The following is a 13,921-nucleotide window of genomic DNA, read 5'->3' on the forward strand; positions in this document are numbered from 1 at the left end:
CCCTTAAAAAAAAGTGTTGTATTCGAATCGACTGATTTGAAGGGGGTTTCACTTCACCTTAATACTTGAGCCATGGGAACATGGAGCAACGTCATATTTAACTCACATTTGTAGCATTAACTAACTAACTTCATACAATATCCGCAAATTAATGTCATGGAATGATGTTAAAGCTCCTGTTAAATTGTCCATAAATTTTCAGTTCATAAATGTCGGTTATGGCATAACTGGCATATGACTTGAGTACGCGGTAAATATATCGTTATAACCATTTATGACAAATTTACCCCGAATTTTTGTTCAAATTTATTGTGTAATATGCGTACATATATTGCAGACATTTCATTCGGCAAATGGTCTGCAAATTATTTATAATGTTTTATTTATAATTACCTTAGGTCCTGAACGGTCAATTAATACAATAAATTGTGTCAAACGATAAACCCTATGTTCAATACAAGATGCTAAAAAATACGTTTTGCAGAGACATGAAGATAATACAGAGTTTCATTAACTAGCTTATAATAAAAAACATCCGGATAGGAATTGTTGTGCACTGATTTGAAAAGTCTGAATTTCTTACAAAATCCAAATTTTCCTTCTTTCTTGTTAATTTCATAACTCTATATAATAAACTCACGAAATGCCGAAAGTTGGAAGTTATGATTCGTAAACTGATCTCATAATTACGGGAAATAAATTACAGTTTGGGACAAAACCCGAACATGATCGTCTATGTGTATTATTTTATGTCTGCAAAGAACTTTTCTTAATATTTTAATACCAATGGTGAGTTAATGCAACTGAAAGAAATTCACTTCAATTATGCTTCAATAGGTCTCATATAGTAACGATTCTTTTAGAACTTAAATGGTTTGATCTCTGAAGTTTTGAGAACAAACTTCAGATGAAAACCTTAGATTGTGCTAAATTAAATGGAAATTTTCGTTAAATCCTTGTTAAGGGGCAATTTTCCATTCTGGACGGAAAAGGAAACGGTTAACGGAATGAAAGAGAAGTTCGTGAATGGAGGGAAGATCTTAGTCTCCTAGGTAAACGTCTCTATTTTCCTCTCTAAGAAGGAAACAGGATTCCCTTTGATGGATGCTCTCGCGATAATGCGGTTGTAAAAAATCGGCACAATGGGATAGCCCAGTCGTAGCCTGCATTTCCTTCTGGAAATATTCCGTTCCCCATTACACAAGGAGCCGCTCAACTGGCCAGGAATAACAAAATTTTCGTATCACCTTATCAATGTTCCGTAACTGGAAGAAATGACCCTGTTAAGAAAAAATACTGCTGGACAATTTTTTAAAGAGGCCCCGCGTGTTCTCTCAATTATTCGAGCGACTCAAAATGTAACGAAATAAATGGAATATTTTTGCACATAAGAAATAACTGCAATTGCAATGCATAATTTTAATTGAATACTTTAGTGTCCAAGCTGTGAACTTCCGTATCGTTTTAAAATATCCAGAAAACAGTTGTTGGTCTAGCGCACAGATAAAAAACCTAAGGTCACTTTGTGTCGCAAACAAGAATCACTGGTTTCAATAAAATGGCTTTTTCAAAGCATCTACCAATGTATATCACGTTTCAGATATATCTCGAATATCAAAACGCATCGAATTTCTCTTGTACGTTACGTACGTACCTCATTGTCAGTCATGAAGTCTCCATCAGGGATTCTGTGGTTACTTTAGTGTTTTCATAGAAATGAAGGTTTGAGAAAATTTTAAAAGGCAGCCAAAAGAAATTCATTTTAGACCATCCCGAAGTGCTTACTAAAATTAAACCTTTTTTGTTATCAAATAGAAGCATATATTCCTACAAACCCATCTACCTAAAGACGAGTGTTTGATACATAACTCCATTTTAAACAAGGATTAAAAGTATTCAATTCAAGATTATATCACAAAAATCCATGTCAACGTGAAAACATCAATCTTGAGACCAAAGATTATCAGGAATTTAATAAATAATACGAGTCACAAGTATCCATTTGTACAATGTGTTTTATTAAATAAATATCGGTTGCAACAATTCAATTGGGAATTTCATATGGTATAATATGAACGCACTTTGCGCCGCTAATCACGATAAGTACTAAGTGATTCACCGCGATCGATTCTTGCCTTACACATTTACAAAAAGTGAAATCGAAGGGCACTTACAATGGAAATGGTTCGAACTAAAAATTCCCCAGAATTATTGTACAACTTCGCAAAAGGGCGAAAGACTTCCTAGAAATAATGATTCGGCTATTCGTCCTTCCAGACGATAAGCTACGGACGGAAAGAAGGACGGAGAGCCACTTCCATCAAAGTTGATTTCTCTTTTCATTATTGACATGATAAGGCAGGTTATTTCAATCATTTCGCACACTTCTATAAGATTCTATATTTACAAAAAGTCGCGAAAGTTTTAACAACTTTTGTTGCGCCAATTACGATGATGCTATAAACATCCTACGGAAAGGAGAATTCCAAATAGTCTCTGCATAATGTATGTATACACGTGCACATTTGCACTATTTCAAGGAACGGACTCGTTAATCGATTCTCAGTTTCTGTAGAAATGCATTAACTGGATCACAATCCCCCCACTCTATTACGTCGCAACATTGTTACCAGATTTTTTAGGTGCGTCGGAAATCTGATGCAAATATTGGAACATTAAACAGACGGGTATTGATGTGCCACTAGACTAAATACGGAGAGGTTTATTTAGGAGCACAAAGTTAAAATTAATTCTTCTAAATATTTGTGCTATCTACATTGTGCCGTGGTCTGTCACATGAATCTTAACAACCACTGCATCGAAGAAAACTAAGTACATATGTTAACCAATTCCAGCACGATTTGGTCATGGTTATTCTAAAATAAGAATTTCATCGTATCATATTCGGTACGGCAATCTGATTCCTTGCTGGTTTGTTAACGGGGACCTTTGGAAATACAACTTCAAAAAAACGTAATACCTTCAAAGCAATCTAACTTTTGTAAAATCTAATATTTTTGCGTTTCTCGATTCCATGATCACATCGACTTGTCAACTGAAATTTAATTTAATTATACAAAAAACAAATTGTTAGTCTTAGAGCTGATTTAGTAATTAATATATAATATCGAATTTATGTGACTTGCAACCAGACAAATTCGAAGTATTTTCACTCTAAAAAAGAATGAAAGTCGTAAATCACATAATATCCGTAATTATTATGTACTTCTTGGTTTTAATTGTTATCATTAAATTCATCCCAAAATTTGTCAACGGATGCATCACTCTAAATATCGCGTTCATACGTTATTTTTCAAACTATAAATCCGATACATATTTTTTCTGTAGACCTGGACATGCGGAATTCATGATAACGTAATTAAATCTATTAATTGACTTTAAAGTAAGCAAAATACGTTCTCTTTAAACTCGAGGACATTCTTTTCAAAATAATACGAAGTTCTTTCCGAGACATTTAAATTCGGATAACATTTTTTATTCATGCCACAATTTGTAATCCAAAGCTTCCTCTCTGCCCGATTCTCATATCTTCTCTGTCATCATAAAACTAATTAAATTCTTACAGAGGGATAAACCATTGGATTGCGCAACATTTCTCTGACGATTAACTGTTTTCCTGTAAAACTTAAAAACATTTTGAAACAAAGTAATGATCTTCCGGGTCCCCGTTCCTCGCTTTAGTCTAATTAGTACCATGGTTCTTTATCCGAATGTCGAGGTATTATTGCCAAGGCGATCCTTCAATAGCAATAAACGTATGCACCGCTCGAAGGTTCCTTAAAGAAGTTTTAAATCTTAAACTCGAAGAGCAGAATCTTCTTCAAACATTGTACAAATCTTCTTTAAGGATCCCACCCTCGTTCTTTTCCTATGCGGTACAACGACTATCTAGCAGCAGCTGTTTTCGGACGTAACCGATACTATTTTCAGGTCGCACGTTAAATGAAAACAAAGAAAAATAAGATTAATTTGACCACGCAATGTTTTCACAACAATAAGTCTTCGAATCGTAGACCTCTTCAAAACAGTCCGAAAATTTTCTTCGAGGACCCTGTACTGCGCTTTTTCCTAGCTGGTACCACAATTTCCGACCCATCGGTGTTCAAGGCAGCTAAAGTGATATTAGAAGGTGTCAGTTTACTCCGGACTTGTTCATCCAGCAGCGCTTGCATGTCCATTTGCCATTGCTCCAACTGTTGACTCAATTCGATCTTCTGCTGGATGGCTTCCATAAGTTGGCTATTTGCCTGAAGGACGTCTATTCTCGTTCTGGCAAGTTCCACTTCGGCTCGATTCTTCCTAGCTACGGCTTGATCCCTAACCTTGTAAGCTTGAGCAAGAACCTCGTCCTTAGCGAGTTCGGAGTGCTCGATGTCTCCTCTGGCTCGGTCTCTCTCCTCTCTAACGCCACGCAGCTCGGCTTCGCAAACGCTCAGTTTGCTCGTCGTGTCCAAGAGAGCTTCTCCTCTCCGCTTCAACTCCTCCTGGGTTTGCTTTAATTGATCCTTTGTGTGATCCAACTCTTCCCGTACTCTGTGAAGTTCGACGGCAAGACCCAACTCTCCAGGCGCACCTCTTCCGGAGAGAGCTAGCCTGAACACTTCCTCTACGAGCTCTGTTAAGGCACCAGGGTAATTTATCTGAAAAGAAAGAAGAAAGAGAAATCAGTGGCAAAGTATATCTCAATGAATGTAAACTTTTATTTGTATCAATATGGACAACTATGCTCAATACGAAACCGTTCATAAAAATGGAGACCTCAGAATGTTCAGGATATTTACGTTGTCTTTACTACAGATTCATAATGGCAGGACTTTCTAACATTAGATCGACACTTCAATGATTAGAAGATTAAAAAATGTACATCTTTCATCAGTTAATGGTTTTTATTAGAGCAGTGACGAAATGTTAGAAAAAAGTTATTGCAAATACCCAACATTATTGATTATTACGTTAACCCGTGTGTTCCGATAATAGTACGTGTACTATCCGTGTTCCGACGATACTACACCAACTACTGTCATTATGGTCAAATGAAACACGTCGAGAAATTTGATCGACATTCGTCAAAAATTCTTCTAACTATCTACTTTACCGACCGAACTTTACCGAACTTATATTAGATATCGTAATAAATGGCATGCTTCATGTATCGTTTCTGTACAATAATTGTAAATAAATCGAAGTAAAACTCCAGAAATTCCCTGGACTCACGGTTTTTGTTGTCCTAATTATCTACAGAGTGCCACTCTGCGCCATCTGTGATTTTAGTGCCAACAAAATTTTCCTTCCAAGATCTCGTGTTACCCTCATTTCAGTATAAACGCGCACAAGACATTTCTTGTCTTTATTTCATTCAAATGGGAATTTTTTGGTTACTACTGTTTTAAATTATTGTACAATTATCCTGACACTTTCGTTTCTTATATCAGGGCCTTCAATAATTGTATATTGATCGAAACGCGAGAACTTGACACCATTTTGGTTCTGTTCTATGCAAAATGGAAAAAGTTTTCGAAAATCCAAATTCCGAAACTGTCAGGATAATTCTTAGGTGGTTACGAGTCATGTGTCAATGTTTCGGATAGTTTGATCCAATACTCTTTAAAAAAAAAAAAATAGTTTTATTAGAATCGACTGATTTGAGGGGGGGGGGGCATTTCACCTTAAGGATCCAATGTCCCTACTTAATTTCAACAGTTTCACTGCACTTCAGATCACTTTGATGTTTTTTAAAGCCAATAATTTTCATCATATTAATAATCTATAACGAAGATTTGGAAAAATAAATGAACACTATACGCTTATTATATTGGTTCATTTCCGTGTTAATTACAAACAAAGTACATGTTTAAAGCTATATATTGCATGCATTTTTCACGAATAATTTAAACGAAGGAACGAAATTCTACAGGGGTTAAAATTAATAAGATGAAACCGTTTAAAAAAGTCCAGAAACTCTCATTCCACATCGTGTAAAACCTTCAAAATCCAATATTTTGCAACCCGTCATTCAATACAACTCGTCCCATTTATTAATTATAACAACGTACTTTTTCTAAACTATTGTTTTACGAGATTAATCATAAAACTGTGACTTCTCTACACGAAGCATTGGAAGAATGTTCAGATATGTTGTCAATATTACAGAATTGAACGTAGCTTTAATTACAGGGTACAGAAATCCTTCGTTGTAGTAAAGTATGTTATAATAATAACATAGGAGCAAAATAAATTAATTCCCACCCCATATTCGACAGTAAACAAAATAAAAAAAGACTGCTCTTTATTTTAAATATAACATCGGCGAGCACAATTATTGCTTGGTTTCTTGGTCCTAATAATATACTTATTTACTTCATATCGAACAATAAACGAGAATATATATGAAGTTGATTTGCTACTCCAGTTCAGTTATTCATTGAAGTATCTAGATCAATGTCTCATACCATTCGCAATAAGGTCGGTACAGCTATTAATAGAAGCTCATCCTACGATCGACTGGAATAATCTAAATCATTAACATTACATTCCGTAGAAAAGCGGTAAATACAGTGTACAATGGCGGACATGAATGCCTCCTCTGCAGGTATGGCATCGCCTGTGCAGGATAGGAGGGCATTGATGTCTCCCAGTGTACTCCCGCGCACAGGCTAACGTAGAGTTTTCCTTTGTCGCCCGATCACGTACTACGGTGTAATCGATCCACGACATCGACGGATGATTAAAAACAATAGCCGAGATCGATCGTGACATTCGAGGAACGGTACCCTTCGTCGGACAAAAAAGGAAACGCGATTCCTGTGCGAGAAGAGGAGAACTTTAACTCGACGCCCACGACGCTTTCAGCTCGATTCACAATGAAACCCATCCTCGACCCTCTCGATATTAGAATCATCTTTCATATGTATTGTGAATTTTCTTCTACAGTTCCTCGCTCCCACCCGGAAGTGTCAGATTTTGGTCACACAAAAGAGTTATTGCAATCCTTGCCTGCATTGTGTGCCACACGTATAATTGAAACCACCCTGTAGATGGTACTCTATCGTTTCTAACATTACGAGTGCATTTAGAAAATAAGAATTGACATCGATCGTACATCGAAACATGTTTTGGCGTTCTTGCTCCCGAAAAATGAATGCTCGCAAAATAATGGACGATTTTTAGACAATCAACCCTTCGTGGTCAAATTCCGTTGTATTTTACGTACTGTCAAGTCCAATTTGATTCAAAATGAAAAGTCCTATGTCACCGTTTAGATGATACAGAACTTCTAAAATGAGAATGACAATGTCGCTTTAGATATTAAATGAGATCGCAAAGGATTAAAATGTGTCAACCAATGTGCTAATACAAAGTTACTTTAAATAAAAAATGTATTAATGTAGTTAAACGAATGAAAAGTAAATATATCTGAATAGATATTATTACAAGATTCTTGAGCAAATCGCGCAAATTTGGAATTAAATTAATGCCTCCTATAAAATGGCGTACGTTCTAATATTAACACCCTACCACAGCGCAGTAGCTAACGCAATCGAGCGTTGCGGGGGATTAAGGTGATATGAAAGGCGTCGAGAAATTTAAGCGACCACGATAAAATACAATTCATTTATACTCTTTTTGGTTGTGAAGCTATTTCGGAACCCATGTGGCACGTTTATATCACCTTAATGTCTCGTGGAAGGCAAACTTGCGGACCGTCACCCTGCATTACGACAACTCCCCGAGTTTCAATATTCGCACTATTTTGTCAAATTTTAAAACTGGGACCCCTTGTAAGGGACCATTTTGAAATTAGTAGGCCTATACATATTCCGGGAGGGGGTTAAAAACTAATGACATTTCTGAAATCAACAACCCCGAGATATGCGGTATGTCTTTTAGCGTTTTCTTACATCTATCCATAATGTGTTTCAAATTCCATGATATTTAGTTATCTACCCACTAAACAACAAACTAACGGACAACGGCACTGCTCAGGCACCGCACAAAATGAAATATCTGTATATTACCCGTATATAAATGTTTATTGACTGTATATGAGATATATATGGATATCTATGCAGAATATTTTAGATATACTCAAAGATTAGATGGCCGGATATTAAACGTTATTCACACACACAGGCGCACGCGCGCGCGCGCCTGTGTGTAATAAGTAGATAGTAGATCGATAGTGGATATATAATTTTCATCTACAATAGGCACAGATATTTATACATATCCTTTAAATATTTATTATATATATATATACTATAGCCATATACCTTAAATAGATCCATATATTTACATAAGATATTCTTTTAAGGTGGATGATAGACGATATACATTTGCTATACCTGTAGACCTAATTTAGTCAATTAATTTACGTGTATTCCACTTCATGGATTGCCTGGGCTATGGCACGAATAGCCATCTGACAAATTTATTCTATTGTTGAATCCACGTTAATTTTAACACCTGATACATATATTTGCTTACAATGCTGCAACTATTATTCATTTCAATGATGTACCTGGATAAGTACCGTTTGAAGAGTGTAAGTAATTCTCGGCACTTATCCCTTTTTTGTACCAAATACTTCATGAAAACTAACGTTCATTGACGTGTAGAACTCATTGATTGAAAATATTTGTAACATTATATGCGCTACTGGACATCGAAGTTCTAGAACAAAAAATAGGCCATAGGAGTCCTTTGTTTGATGCCTACCTCACTGTCAGCCCCGTTGAGTATGACGAGCATGGATTCGTCGCAGTCGCTCTGCAGTCCGGAATCGTCCTCGCCCCTTCGCAGCTGGGAGCAAAGCTCTCTTAGACGCTTACTCGCCCTTGTCACTTCCGCCCGAAGGTCTTCCTGCTCCCCGAGGGAACTTCCGCTCTCCTCGCACTCCATTTCCGCTTGCAAAGAACGGGGAGGCTTCGCTATCGAGCCCGATCTTCCTCTCCTCTCGGCCTCGATCGCCGCCAAAGCAGCAGCCAGCTCATCCCTGAAATTACGATGTCTGATGTAACACCGATAGCATCCGGCATCGTATCAGATTTAAACAAGCGGCGCACAGTGGAGCCAAATCCCAAAAAACTGGCCAAAAATAAAAAACCTATTCCAGTTGGGTTGAAACTCGCTTACTCTGGTGTTTTTGGGGTCGCTGATTACGAATCCGAAGTCAACAATTTTAAAAACGAAATGGCGGGTCGAATATGACAGACATATTTTCGAGAAATACTTTCAATTTAGCTGAAATTCTGTATTGGGGAGTTTCTGGGGTCGCTGATTGCGGATCCAAAGTAAAAAGTTTAATAAAAATAAAACGGCGCACAGAGCCGATGCCGTCAATAGTTAGGAAAAAATACAATTTTCAGTTTGCGTACAAATGGTACATCTGTATCTAAAATCAGTACAAGTACAAATTGGTAACCTGAAACTAGCTACGATATCGTTGTGCACTGCAACGGACTTTAGTGACAACGGTCGAAAATTGTGCTTCTTGTAAACAGAGTTCATAGCTAAAGACTCGCCGTGGCTTCTTGACCTCCCTCGCACCTTAGAGGTCCTCGGTCTGGAAAGGGCATCGCTTTGGAACGTGGGGGAGGCTCCACGATCCGCCACGTTACACTATTTAACCCTTTTAGTGTCGGACAACGATATATCATCGTTTTAGAAGGGCTAGCGACTAAAGCCGGCATTAAAAGGGTTAATGCAGCATTATTTTCATCTATGTTTATGAACATTATTTTCGGTTTCTCCTCATAGGACGTATTGGCACAGTTTGAGTGTTTCGTCTAGAAACACCAATAAGATTTGGTTTCTGAATCAATGTTAAAAACAGAAGTTCGCAATATTATAAATACACTGATAAGTATATACGGCATACGTAGAATAATTCAGAAGGCGAAAAAGTAATGTTTTCCCAAATAACGAAATGTTTATCGTCGGTGAACCATCGGCTGTATATCAACACGCATGTGTTAAAGTACTGTAATGCCGTCATTTAGATGTAGTTTCATATTTTCGAAATGTACATGCATGTGGGTTCCGAGAACGGCATTGCGTAGCATAGCTCAGGAAGTCCCCTTGAGAAGGAAGCTCAACATCCGCGGGAACGGAGTCCAGTAACCACGAGAGAAGACGAGGCGCCACAAAAACGAGGAGCTCTCATCCCTTCTAGAAGCCTCTTTATCAGACTTAGGATTAATTCCTTTCCGTAGCGAATTAGTTAGTCCTATGTAAGATCCGCAAACTCTTCGAAACAGAGCGCTAGACATCCTCCGTGAACATTATGCATTATTATAATAAACTGAGTCCAAACCAAAAAGGGAAAAGTATCTTTGAGGAGAATCCAACCATCGCCCGCGGCATAACGGTACTAAATGTTTTGTAATAGTTATCAGGCACGTTGTGCATCCGCAACAAGCAAAACCCAGTCAGTAAACGGCGTGACCAACACAAGCTTAACGGAAGCCACTTTATCGCACCACACGAGACGACTAAAAACGTGAATAGCGTGGAAAAAGCAACAGAATCAACTATCGTTTTTCTCATACTCGGTCTCTTAGGGCCCTTTCAGGTTCCCGAGACGTGATCGGTCGATTCGCGCTCTACGGGATCCACTTCTGTGCATGACTCAGACCCGTGAGCCGGAGGTAAGAGTCGATATCGATGGTCATTAAATCGATACGTTCGTCACTGCATCGAGACCCAACTCCGATGACATGGACGATATACGGGAGGGGGGGCAGAGTTTGGATATGCGATAAGAGGTGGCAAAGGTGTCCAATTCCCGATGGTCGGTCATTGCGTCGAAACGGGTCGGTCAAGTTTGTCAGCGATCGGCTCACCTCTCGTGTTCGGCCACTCTCGCTCGGTGTTCCGCTTCGTGACCCAATCGCTCCAAGGCCGCGGCCCTCTCCTCGGCCTCCTCCAGGGCGGCCACGGCCCTGGCTCTCTCTTCGCGCAACTCCAAGGATCTTCTCTCCAGCTCCGTCCTCTGGGCAGAGACCAACTGCACCTGCAACTCATCCGACATATTTAAATTCGATTCCTTCTCGCGTTAGCCTTGTAAGTCTAGAAGGAAGAAACAGCTAATGGATAGTGTCCTTTTAACGTTCATCGAATCTCTACTCCGCCTGATATAGACCCAAAAGAGACGAAGGATTTTAAGCAAACCTAACTGAAAGTACTAGAAGAAAAGAACTTTTATTTTTATTTGTTTAATAGCAGCCATCTACCTTTTCGAGTATTTGTCTATATTTCTGTGGGAGCGCATGTGTCTATCATTACTTCACTTTTCTGCGTACTTCTTCTTTTTTATATCCGACCTATTATCTTAGTCAACGGACAATATCTTATCAGCTTTCTGATACAGTCACTGTTATTAGATAGTGTTTGTCCAGAGATTGCTGCATGTTGCGGCTGCACCTTATTGCCTTCTGTTTTGCACATTGTAGGAGCATGTGTTTAACTGTGATTTGTGTTCGCAATATATCGCATTGAGGTGGTAGTTCGTCCGAGAATCGGCATGCGAGTTTGTAAGTCTCGTCATTATCGTTTATTATCTTCCATTTATAATCAATTGTAGTGGTGACGTCCATTCCTCTGTTTTTGGTTTTATTTCTTTCAGTGCCGATTCGATATCATCCCAATCTTTTTGCCACTTTAACATTATCCGTTGCTTTGCGCAGTCTCGTATGCCTTCCGGGGTAGCTGGTGTATGATCTCGGACCTGTTTTGGATGCTGCTACCTTTGTTTTTCAATCGACCATCTCATTATCTTTAATGCCTATGTGACCCGATATCCTTTTTTCTGTGGTCTTATTACATGAAGTGTTGCAATTATTGCTCGTACTTAGTTATCTGTGACGTTGTTCGATTTTATATTCTGTATTGAGTTCTCAGAATCTGTGCATAACAGAAATTTTGTTTCCGTTCAGTCTTCACAAAAACGCAGAGCTTTCCATATTTCATATAGTTATGAAGTGTATACACTGCTGAATTTCTGTAAGGTCTACGTGTAGGATCTCGGGTTTGCCAATTGGCACCTTCTACTTCTGCCTTTGTCTTGTTGTCATCAATTTAAATGGCCGTGTAGTTCTTGTATTCTCCTTCGTTTATGTCTTCAAATAAGGATGTGCACACCGTGGCGTTTGTTGTTGCTTTTTCATTGTTTGCGATCTGATTTTCTATTTTAGGTTGCATGATTTCCCACAATGGAAATTCCATTTCCTTGCAGATAAATATCTTGCCTTGTCCAATATTATATGATTTTTTAAGTTCGTGTGCCTCGCCGCAGGAGGATCGTGCTGTGTTGGTGTTTTGAGAATAGTTGTTTTGGGATTCCTGGTCTTCGAATAGAATTTTGTAAATAATATGGCTCGGCATACACAATACTTTCGTAATGCAATTGAGAGGTAGATGGTCTCGTTGTATTGTCAATGGTGGTATGTGCGCTTCACAGCATAAGCGGTGTCGCAGGTTGCTTCGCAACGCTGCTGTTGAGAATCTGGGCCGGGATTCTATGCACCACATTCGATAGCCATCGACGTTGGTAGCCGCGTGATCTCAATGGGCTAACGATATCGATAACTGTTGAATTGGCGTACAGAATCCCGGCCCTGATACCTATGTTGTGAATTGTATCGAAAGCTTTCAATCGACTTTGTCGTGCCGAAGCGTACATAATACCACTGTAATCGACTCTTGATAGGATTACCGTTTTGCAGATTTTTAGAAGCATTATTTGGTTTGTGCCTCACTTAATGCCTAATAATATTTTCGGTTTATTCACAACGTTTCGATATTTCGTGATTGTTTCATGAATGTGTGCATTCAAGGTTGGCGTATTAAATTCCAATCTCAGGTATCTGACACTCCCTTTACACCTAATTACACAACTGCCAACGTGCACCGAGAGAAAAATCTAGTTAAATTAATTATTTTTGAACTAGACTCCGTAGTTCAAAAAGGACTCGGATACTTTTTATAGTAACATTAACTTTGTAGCGGTATTTTCATGTTTTGAATATTCGCGCAATCGCATGTAACCGATCTGTGAGGCCTCTACCGGGTTGTCCGAGTAGTCTCTCTGGTGCGACGATTTCGGTGGTATCGGGAGGACAGCGCTCGCCCTCTCGACCAGCAACCTTCGTCCAAGGCGCATCACGAAGGAGGACCTCCTGATCCAAGGATCCAAGTTGTGAGCAACAATTGGGCGACGTTGTTGCCGCTCATCGACGGATCAGCCCTTCAATTTCCCCCGACGGCTTTTCAACCGATCGATACAACCCTGGGCTCCACCGATTTGAATAGAACAAACGGCAAAATGTTTGTAATAATGAGGATAGAAAAGGCATTACGAGGTTTGTAAGGTGGCCCATTGCTAAAAGGGCTAAATCAGCCCTTCAATGATCACCACCAATGCCTCCCGTGTAACTTGAGCTTAAGCTGAGAGGTGAAGCTGAGTTTAAGAAACTGGTGTATTATTTGTCTTAATCTCATTCGATCAATCTTTCAAATCAATCTTTCTTGATAATAGCCAATAAATCAGCATAAGAATATCTTTTGTTCCGAAATGTGATTTTTTCGCTCATTGTGAAGGAGGGAATCTACCATTTCCCGGCAGTATGCGCTACTGAAAGCTATGGAGATTTCCCCTCCTCTACGAAAGAAATAGGAAGGTAAGTGGGTTGTTTAAATAAATTCAAATATATAAGAAATTAAGTAATGTTTAACAAAAGTATGGCTCTTAAGAAGTGGAAGGTGCAAAACATATTCGTACAACTTGTCGTTACGAATGTATAGGGCAATTCGCCTTGGTTAAACTAAGAAGTCATTTTTCTCGACATCTCTGGGATAGATGGTTTCAAATAAAGGTGGTTTTTTCCTTTCTTTGGTCTTGCAT

At 38.7% G+C, this 13,921-nt stretch overlaps 1 protein-coding gene across 2 annotated transcripts in view; it reads right to left on the bottom strand.

Moving 5' to 3' along the window:
• Positions 1-1,997: 1,997 nt before the first annotated feature.
• LOC105698919 (bicaudal D-related protein homolog) overlaps positions 1,998-13,921 on the bottom strand; it is a 70,607-nt gene continuing 58,683 nt past the window's right edge. Inside the window, exons 3-5 of one of the 2 annotated variants that reach the window (XM_012423565.1) lie at positions 10,863-11,032; positions 8,737-9,013; positions 1,998-4,661 (exon numbers count right to left, since the gene is read on the bottom strand). In XM_012423565.1, the coding sequence (XP_012278988.1) occupies positions 4,041-4,661; positions 8,737-9,013; positions 10,863-11,032 (1,068 nt within the window). In that variant the 3' untranslated portion in view covers positions 1,998-4,040. Of the gene's footprint in view, positions 4,662-8,736; positions 9,014-10,862; positions 11,039-13,921 lie in introns of both variants that reach the window. The other variant, XM_012423564.1, reaches the window with a different exon arrangement.

This window comes from Orussus abietinus, unplaced genomic scaffold, assembly GCF_000612105.2.
Source record: "Orussus abietinus isolate OABI.00-Male unplaced genomic scaffold, Oabi_2.0 scaffold98, whole genome shotgun sequence".
Taxonomy (NCBI): domain Eukaryota; kingdom Metazoa; phylum Arthropoda; class Insecta; order Hymenoptera; family Orussidae; genus Orussus; species Orussus abietinus.